Source organism: Drosophila yakuba, chromosome 2R (assembly GCF_016746365.2).
Source record: "Drosophila yakuba strain Tai18E2 chromosome 2R, Prin_Dyak_Tai18E2_2.1, whole genome shotgun sequence".
Lineage (NCBI taxonomy): Eukaryota > Metazoa > Arthropoda > Insecta > Diptera > Drosophilidae > Drosophila > Drosophila yakuba.
In genome coordinates this window covers 4,895,252-4,904,786 of record NC_052528.2, presented here as the reverse complement: position 1 = coordinate 4,904,786, position 9,535 = coordinate 4,895,252, and the positions used below count along the sequence as shown (strand labels likewise).

The 9,535-nt window shown below is 44.2% G+C and overlaps 1 protein-coding gene across 1 annotated transcript; it reads left to right on the top strand.

Moving 5' to 3' along the window:
- The first annotated feature begins 4,435 nt into the window (after window positions 1-4,435).
- LOC6529339 (general odorant-binding protein 56a) lies at window positions 4,436-5,080 on the top strand. The gene is made up of 2 exons (XM_002090308.2): window positions 4,436-4,534; window positions 4,595-5,080. The coding sequence occupies exons 1-2, from the start codon at window positions 4,481-4,483 to the stop codon at window positions 5,030-5,032; spliced, it is 492 nt and encodes a 163-aa protein (XP_002090344.1). The 5' UTR covers window positions 4,436-4,480; the 3' UTR covers window positions 5,033-5,080.
- Window positions 5,081-9,535: the final 4,455 nt, after the last annotated feature.

Genomic DNA, 9,535 nt, shown 5'->3' with positions numbered 1-9,535 from the left:
GTTGTCCGCCCCCCTTCCTTTGCGTTTTCGCGCTTAAGAACCAAATATTTGGTTGCTTGTTCGGGGGCTTTTAATTAATTGCCAGCCAAATGTTTGCCGGCTGCTGGCTTATCCCCTATTAAGTCGGTTGTCTAAGCTCTGGCGGCCGCTCCTTGTTTGCTCAACGTGGCGTATACTCGACTGGGCTAGGCGCACATCAAGTATACGCCACGTTTAATTAGCTGAGCCCAGCTCCTGAGCCCAGGAGCCGCCGATCATTTAAAATGGAGCCCTCGGCTCGGGGAACTGTAATCAAATGCAGTGAAGGGCCAGGACCACAAGTCCCAGCTTCGTTTGCGCCTGGTTTGGGGGTTTTAAAATTGAATTCCTTGCCTCAATGGAGCGCAAATACAAAAGGCAAAGTTGCCTAGCTGCCGCACAATAAACTAAAAGACAAATACACAAATACAAATTCCGAGCCAAGAAGAGGAAGTTAAATCCCTGCCCGTCCTGCAGCTCTACGTACACGAATACCTATATAATTTTATACATATATATATATGTATATGTATATATAAATAGGCACAGGAAAAGCAACTGGCGACGACGGCGACTGTTGACTGCGCCAGTGTAAATAGCACGGCCAGCGAAATACAATAAAAATAAATACGAAAAAAAAGTCCTGCAGCTCCTCAAGGAACTGCACGAAGGACAAGTAAGACCACTGCAGCAAACACACAAAACACAATTTCCATTCTTCAAATAGAAATACACAAAAAAAGTAAAACCGAGTGGAGGCTGAGAATAAAACGTTGCGACTGCCAGCGACAGCAGCCAGGATGAAGGGAGCCACGAGTGAGGGGCACCGGGAGCCAGGACGAGTACGAGTACGAGTACGAGTATCCAGTATCCTGGGGCATGATTTTTGCAGACATGTTGCTTAAAACTTAATTTAGAGCGCCGCTTGCACTGGCCCCCCAAAAAATAAGGCCCGAAACCGAAAAGCAAATCAACGGCAAAAAAACATCCTGGTAAAATAAGACGAGAAGAGACGCGAAATGAGATCAGGAAAAAAGGAAAAGCTCACATAGAAAATTTGCCAGCGGCGGCCGCTTCAACTAATTTTCGTATATAATTCCGTGGGCCAGACAGGATGCGGAAGTGGTTTGTTGGGTGGTCGGGTGGCCGGGTGGCTGGGTAGACGGGTGGCCAGGACTACTGCAGCCGGTTTCTTGCCTAGTTGTCAGTGCAGCATCATGTCAGTGTCATTATCAAACAATTCCGAGCAAACCCGCAGGAGTCGGGAAAATGTGCAGTGGAGTGGGGGCGGCGGAGCAAGTCCCACATGGTTGGTGGCTTAAATGTCGCTGGCCCCTTCGCCGGAGTCTCAGACAATGCGTGCCACAACTTCATTCCCGACTGTCTCGCTCCGTGTCTCGCCTGTCACATGTCCGCTAGTCGCAGTCGAGTCCTGTCAGCCTAAACTCTCAAATTGAAAAAATTCCCATTTTAATACAATTATTTGTAGGCTAAAAAGAAACGATAGCGAAGCTGCGCAAGGCGATGCCCAAGGATGGCAAATCGTATGATGAAAGTCGTAAGGATTGCACATTCTGTCTGAAATTTATTATGACTTCCTAAATACACAATCTTGAAGTACTTATATCTGCCACTTGCATAGTTACAGGCTTAATTATTGAACTTATTTAAGTCCGTCTATAGTTTTGTCCGTATGTTTGTCCTAATAAGGCATATATCATCAATCTCTTAATATAATAAGCAACAATACCATACAGTACATACAACTTTCGATGTGATGATGACGAATTGAAGTTTATCTTCCGACTGCTTATAAATCGGTTATTCAGTTTGCTGAAAATATGAAATCCCGATAACTGGCCATACCCTTAACCAGACACTCGTAAGCATAAAAAATCCGTGTGAAGAGCTCCACATTTCTAAGACTGCGAAATGACTTCTCACAGTTGTTTGCGGAGGATTGACATGGGGCAAAGAGGCAGGGATGAAAGGGGATCCTGTCGGCTATATGAAGAGCCCGGAGCACAGGTGAAGGTAACTCTGGGGTCGAGTGTCTGAGGACTCGTACTCTTCAAGCGGCTTTGGCACGTTCCATTTGTGCCGCCTAACATTTATTTACTTGGCTGACTGAAATGTCATATTTGCCTTTGGCCCACGTTTACTTCATTCTGATTGTATGTGATTTGCATGCCGACGGGTTGGGAAAATTAAACCGCAAGGACAGGGAGGGCATCCGCATAGGATGGGAGCAGAGAAATGAAGAAAGAAAGCCAAATTGTCACAGCGGCGAGAGCATCTCAACTATTTACTTATTTATTTCGCATTGAATGAGAGTTTGCCCGAGAATTTTAGCCAAGTTCCCAGTATTTGCAGCGTTCCTTTCCAATTTGAAATGTGCACTGGCCGTTGACGTGGAATAATGCTGGTATGCCAGCTAGCTAACCATGTATCCCTTTAAGCGCTCTGCCATCTAACCTTCCATCCATCCACCCATCAATCCGTCCACCTATCCACCTATACAGCTATCCAGCTATCCAGATACCCAGATATCCACATCCTTCTGCTGGCATTTGCTTTTGTTTGCGGCATGCGATTTGTAGATTTTTCAACCCGAAACGCTTTGGCAGTGGACACAGCGGCAAATAATGTAAGTCGAGGGGCGAAGGCAGTGGCATATGGGATACAGGATACTGGATACTGGACACTGAATACGAGATATATGACGGCGGAGAGATTCCGGACAACTGGTCAACAATGTGCCAGTGCATAAGTTTATAAGGCATTATGCAACAAATATGCAACAGAGCCGGCTCAAAGCCTCGGGTCACATGGCCGCTTGCATGCTAAGTTCTTCTTGAGAGGGGGGTTGGCAAATTTTACCCCAGAGGGCCAAAAGAGTTGGCCAAATCACTCAGCTCCAGTTTGCTGGCCGATTTGCATACTCAAGCAGTAGTCCAGGCATCCTTAAGATACGAAGATACAACTTCTCGCCTGCACTCGAAGCCAGAGAAGAGCAAATGAATGCATAGAAATGAAAATTAAACGAATTTATATCTATATTTGATTTATTTTATATTAACAGTGTTCGAATGGGAAAGTAAAAGCACAGAGAGTGGGCCGTTCATAATAAAAAACCTTGCTATTGATTGTGTGATTAGTTTCAAGGACGACAAGCCTTTCCTTTGAGTGCTTTTAAGCATGATTGGGGAAATTAATTTTTCCGAGTGCAAGCGTCTGCAATCAGTGAGAGTTGGGACTGGGGTTTCCCCTCCATCCGAGACTGCTAATTAAGTGTGTGAATTCCTATCGGGCGGGGGTGTTGTTGTTGTTTTTCTAATGAACCAACTAATTGCATCTAACGGCAAGTGCAAAAGTAATCAAAGTGGCAGGCTCCCAACTGCGAGAGCAGTTGCCCAGAGTCGGCAAAATGGCAATAATAACGAAACTTTGCTCAAGAATTTTTGGAATGTTGCACAAATATGCGCAAGAATGCAGGAAAATATGCTTGGACCAATGCAAACGTGATGGGGCGTGCGAGAGAGAGAGAGAGATGCCTAGAAAGGGGGAGTGCACGGCCCGAAAGAGACGGGTAGATGGGTAGACGGGATCGACTGAAGTGGCAGACAGAAGCTCGTTCAAGTTGCTGTTGCTCTTGCTGGCTTATATCAATAATTGCCAAAAGCAAATTGGAAAAGTTATGCGCCTGCAGTTAATGCGACCAGCGGAAATAGTCGCAGTCAAAATGGCGCAACAACCAAACGGAAGTGCCCCAAACACCCACACCCACACCCACACCCACACACACACCCACAAACACACACACACTTGAGCATGAATACCCAAAGTTGTTATTAGTATTTTAGTTTTCGAAAGAGTATGCCGATTTGCAGCTTAAGATCGTGGGGTAGTATTAAACCTTTGTGTGCACTTAAAGCTTAACTTGGTACAAAACATAATTTCAAAACAAATTTTTAGGTGGGTTTCTGTTGCTTTGTTTTATGATTAAAATATTAAGTTATATTAGCATAGCGAAATCATTGAAACCCAGTGGGCATTAACTTATTGATACATCTACAGTATTTGCTCTTCGGCAATTGAAATCTGTGCTTTCCCAGCCGATTTCTTCTTGTTTTGTTTCAAAATTTTGTTTTGCAACTTGTGTATTTTTTCCTTTTTGGGTGAGAGGAAAACTTGCTGGCACTCGGGATTTGTTGAAGCAGCTCTTAAGATACTTTTGGTATGCCAATTGGCATTCGGTATCGATTTGGCTTCTGCTTGCCTTGGCTTGCTACTCTTGGTTGTTCAAACTTGTTCAGGCTTTTGGCCACGGAAACCGCGAATTTGCTCGCCTCATTGAGTTGATATTCGCAATTAAAATGACTCCCAAGCTGCCACTAATGATCGAAAGATGAGTCTATAAAAGCGGCGCTTCTAACCAGACAGCGGTATTCGAATTTGCAAAATGAAGCGAGTTCTAGTGTTGCTGGTAGTGCTTAAAATATTCGCTTTAAGCGAGGTTAGTAGAAGTTATAATTAAACAGGACTTGCTTATATGTAAAAGGCCCTCTTTTGACAGTCGCGATTCGCCAAAATAAACATCAATCTGGGACTAACTGTCGCCGACGAATCACCCAAGACGATCACCGAGGACATGATTCGCATGTGCGGTGATCAAACGGATATTTCCCTCAGGGAGTTGCACAAGCTGCAAAGGGAGGACTTTTCGGAGCCCTCGGAATCGGTCCAGTGTTTCACCCATTGTCTCTACGAGCAAATGGGTCTCATGCACGATGGCGTCTTTGTGGAACGCGACTTCTTTGGCCTTCTATCGGATGCCAGTAATCCCAATATCTGGCCAGAACGCCAGTGCCACGCGATTCGGGGGAGCAACAAATGTGAGACCGCCTTCAAGATTCACCAATGCCGTCAGCAGCTGAAACAGCAGCAGCAGAGCTCTTTGGCCACCAAGGAGGTGGAGGTCACCACCATACCAGTCGAATCCGATGAACCTTAGAATTTTACACAACTCCTGTTTTAGACTTTACCCATTTCTTTGCATATAAATAAAATGGATTATACATGATTTATCCAAACTTTTTCGTCTCTTAATAACCCCAGAATTGAGCAAGTTCTTAGCAGCAAACTTCTTGGTAATGGTAAGTTAAAGCTTATAATTTGTTTCGCGTTCCTACAATAGGTTGGTTACAGTGTAATTAGAGGACCAGCTTGGCACGACTCCACTTAGCAAATTGAACATCTTGGACAGTTCCTGATCCCTAATCCAATGCGGCGTTTGATATTTCCATATGGCCAAAGTCGGACACTTGACTCGACGGCGACCATTAGCGTTGGGTGCTCCGTGGATTGGGGATTTTCCCGGCAGCTCCTGCGGTTACTTCGCTTTTCTATGGAAATTTTGCCACTTAGTGCCGCAGACGAAGGCGGCAGCATTGTTAGCTACGCGCAGTTCGTGGTGCACACACAGATGTGTAAATGACGCTAATGCCAGATCGAAGTTGGGAGTTGGCCTCAGACTCCACCTAAGACCACCCAAACCCGATCCCAAGCCCAGACCCACACCCAGACCCAGACCCAAAACCCAAGCCAAAGGGCAACCAACCACCCACCATTTTTGCCCACTTGTCTGCGATTTCGAGTGCATTTTGTGCGGCAATTATTTTTTGCTCAATACTCGACAAACGCGCCACTTGACTTCAAATTGTCGCCAGATGCTCTGTGACCACCTGAACTCTGGACTCAGCTCGACACAGCTCGACCTGACTCGATTTTCCATTTTCATTTATTTTGCGGTGCCACGCCCACTTGGCTGCCTTTTAATTTGTTGCCTGCGCCAATTGTTAAGCAAAAGTGGCTAATTTGAAATTCTTTTGAGCGAAGTGCGCACATTTTTGAATGTCAACTTTCCGGCGTCTTCCCCAATGCAGTGCACATTTCCCCCCACTTTTTTCCGCACTCATTTTCACCCAGAAAAGTGGGCGAGCGGGAAAGCGAGAAAGCGTCCGTCTTTGGTGGCTTTGTCTTTGTCCTTGTGTCACGCGGCATGAAATTGAATTTTCGGTCTGCACCTTCAGCAGAAGCGACAAGTGACAAAAGCCCGGCCAATTGTCGGGTGACCTCCAGCGCCCATGCTCCCAAAAAATAAAAACACACACCACCCACTGCCAACTATTGCCACCTCTCTCCCCCCCCCATGCCCCCTGAGGCCCTGAATTAAGCCGGCGGGACGGAGGGGCATACCAGCGCCATTTTGACACTCATACAGCGTAATTCGAAATGAATGAAAATTTCTTTTTGTCTTTTCGGTCGGTTTTTCAGCTGTTGATGCTCCTGTTTTTCCCGCTTTTCCCCCGAATGCTTTTGTTGTTCTTGGTTTTTCTGCTCTTGAATTTCAATTTACATAAGTCTCTGCTTTTCCATCTCTTTGTTCGACTTTCATCTTAACTTTTGCCTACTTTCATTTCCCACTGGCTTCTCGACTTCTCGGCTTGGCGGAGTCGCTGTTTTTGTGGTTAAATGTAAATTTTATTGAATTTAACTCTTTTTGTGTCTGTCTGGCTAAGCGTTAAAGGGGAAATTGCATAATTATGCCCGATCTTGGGGGCAATCCGCAAATGTGCAATCTAAGAAATAACACAAAAGGGCTTTGGGGAAATGAAGGAACTGCATACTTCTTTCCCCTAGACTCTGAAACCCCTCGAGCTTTTCCCTAGGCTAACATTTCCTATATCCTTTCCATATCTTCTTCCTTTAATTGATGGAACAAGGTATTTTTTCCAGGAAACACACTCAAAACTATGCATGCAGTTTTGTAAAAGTTGCATGACTTTATATTCCCCAAATGCATTCTCAATACGTTTGCTTTGGGGAAATGCGGGATTTTTTTTGGTCATTGGTAATTCGTGCGGTTTTAATTCATCTTGAAAATTGATTTCGCTCATCAGACAAACAGAAGTACAAAAAGCGTAGATGAGATGGCGGTAGCCGAAAAATACATTTATATTGCTACATTTATGGAACATGGCAATCATTAATAAATCAATTAAAATAAATTGGAATTTTGTGCGCTGATGTTGAACAAGAAGAGCATATTTATGCCCCATCAACGGGCGAGTCGGCTTTAATACAGATACTAACTAACAGTGAAGTTATGAATTCAAAACAAATATGCACACTTAACTATTATATATATTTTAATGTTTATTATCTTTTTACAGAGCCTCACAATATTTGCACAATTTCGATGACTTTACGAGGGTAGTTACAGTTCGGTCATTGAAAACCACGAGCTGTCTTGTTTTTGTTTACCCATTCTTGCCGTCCTGCCCTGGAACTTCCCCTACTCCCCATACTTCCCCTACTCCCCATACTTCCCCTACTCCCTCTATAAGAACATTTCTTGTTCTGCTGTGTGATGGATTCGGTTCCATGCCATTTAATGCAATTACGCAAAGCTTACATTGCCCATTTTCCGGCATTTCCCTCGCAGCGGCCAGTATAAATCAGATAGGGAAAAAATGAAGCGGACGGCGGCAATTTTTGATGGCAGCCCTGACATTTTTAAGTGACAGACACTGGCCATGCAGAGAGCTTAAATTATTCATTTGATTTACGGCAAAAACATAAATCCACCGCAGTCGGCAGTGGGAGTCGCAATGAGCAGCAGTTGCATATTAAAATGCATTTATATCAAATTATGTATCATCTGTCAGAGAGCTGCAAAAGTGCACAGCGGAAAAAAGCTGCTATTTTTAATGGACCAAAAAAATATTGGCAGTTGGTTACATACAATAAAAAACTTGACTGCTTAGGAAGCAAATGTTTCTGTATCTGGTATCCTGAAGTTCGTTTTCCTCTTACATCGTTTCCTGTTTCATATTTCATTGATAATTTAGCTCAAATAGGATCAAATAAGTTAATTGTATGGTATGGTATTGCAGTAATGAGCAACATACGCTGATCTACTACCCTTTGGAATCCTTTAAACCCTAGTTCAAATACTTAAACTAGGTAAACTCGTAGTTTCATTTTTTCTTTCAGTGTGCTAGAAGGGGTGTGAGGACAGCTAGGCAATCGCTCTCGGACATGGAACTACTCTCAGCGCCTTACAACTCGAAAGACATGTCGAAAGTTGCGCGACGTCTGTCGTTAGTAGATGTGTTAAGTAGAGAATTCTGAGAAGGTGGGCGGGATCGGGGGCGTGGCGCTGGAACTGGCACTGGCAGTGGGAGTGGCAGTGGCAGTGGGCTAAGATGAAGGCAGACAGACAGGCGACAAATCCTCACCGCAGCTGCAGCAGAGTGCAGGAGGGGGGAAGAGGTTAGACATGAGCGTTAAGAGCATTAGACTAAACTTTGCCTTTGCCCTGATATAAGTATGTGATGTCCTAATAGAAAATCCTCCAAAAAATATGGCTATGATGCTGGGTTAGCATGTGACAGGGCAAAAACGTAAGGGGATTGCTGAGCATATACCAGTCAAACCAAAAACTGTTTTATAATGGAGTAAATAAGCAAAGGAGCCACCAGAATATGTATTTGTTTTCAAGACTACCAAAAAGAAAAAAAGTCTCTTTAGCATTTAATATTGCATACTAAACTTATGTAGTACATAGTATATAGTTCTTGCTAATATATTTAAAGTCAAGTTTATGATTTAGTTATAAAAACTTGTAGTAATAATCACATAATTAACAGTCATACGAGTCGGGCAAAAACCTTGCCTAACTTTCTACTAGCAGGCCATCTGATATTGATAATAATACCCAACTTTCCACCTCTTTCACTCTTTTTTCGTCGGACTGGTTATACTTGCTTCACTTTTTTGTTATTTTTTTTTGTTTCAATTTCCAGCCGCCTGCTGTGTGTTGGCTGGCTGAGAGAAAAGTTTTCCGCCTTTCGCCGTCTGCTGGCAGCTGTTGCGTGTTTTGGCCCCATCCGCATCCGCAACACCATCCCATTCCATCCCAGAAAGTAAGGAGGAAAACAAGGACGCACGACCCACCGGGCCAACAAAATATTACTCGAGCTTAGAGGCAGTAACTGTTGTCTGCTTTCGGGCGCTAAAAGAGACCAACCAGCCTAAACCGAGAAGGGAGTCAAAGATTTGGCCATAGATCGATATGCCAGCGAAAAAAATGTAAATAGAGTTCTTTGGCCAGGGGCAGAAGTGACGCTGCTCGCAACTGGCCAGTGGAGTGGGTATAGACCACAAAATCTCATCACGTTGTGCAAATACGGCCAAATACGGCAAAATACGGCCGCATGCCAGCCGGGCGTTCGAGTGTAGATTAAAAAATGGTTGCAAATAGCTTTGGGCCAGAAAGTAGGGCCGCTTTTCACACTTGAAAATCGATTACGCAGCTGTGATCTGACACGCCTCCCCTCTGCTATATAGAAGCTCCAACGCCTTATGTTGGGCCGTGTGTGAAAGTCTTTTTATTTGGTTTGGTCTGGCTTCGTTTTGTTTTTTTGGCAAATCACGTATTGGCAATTGCCTA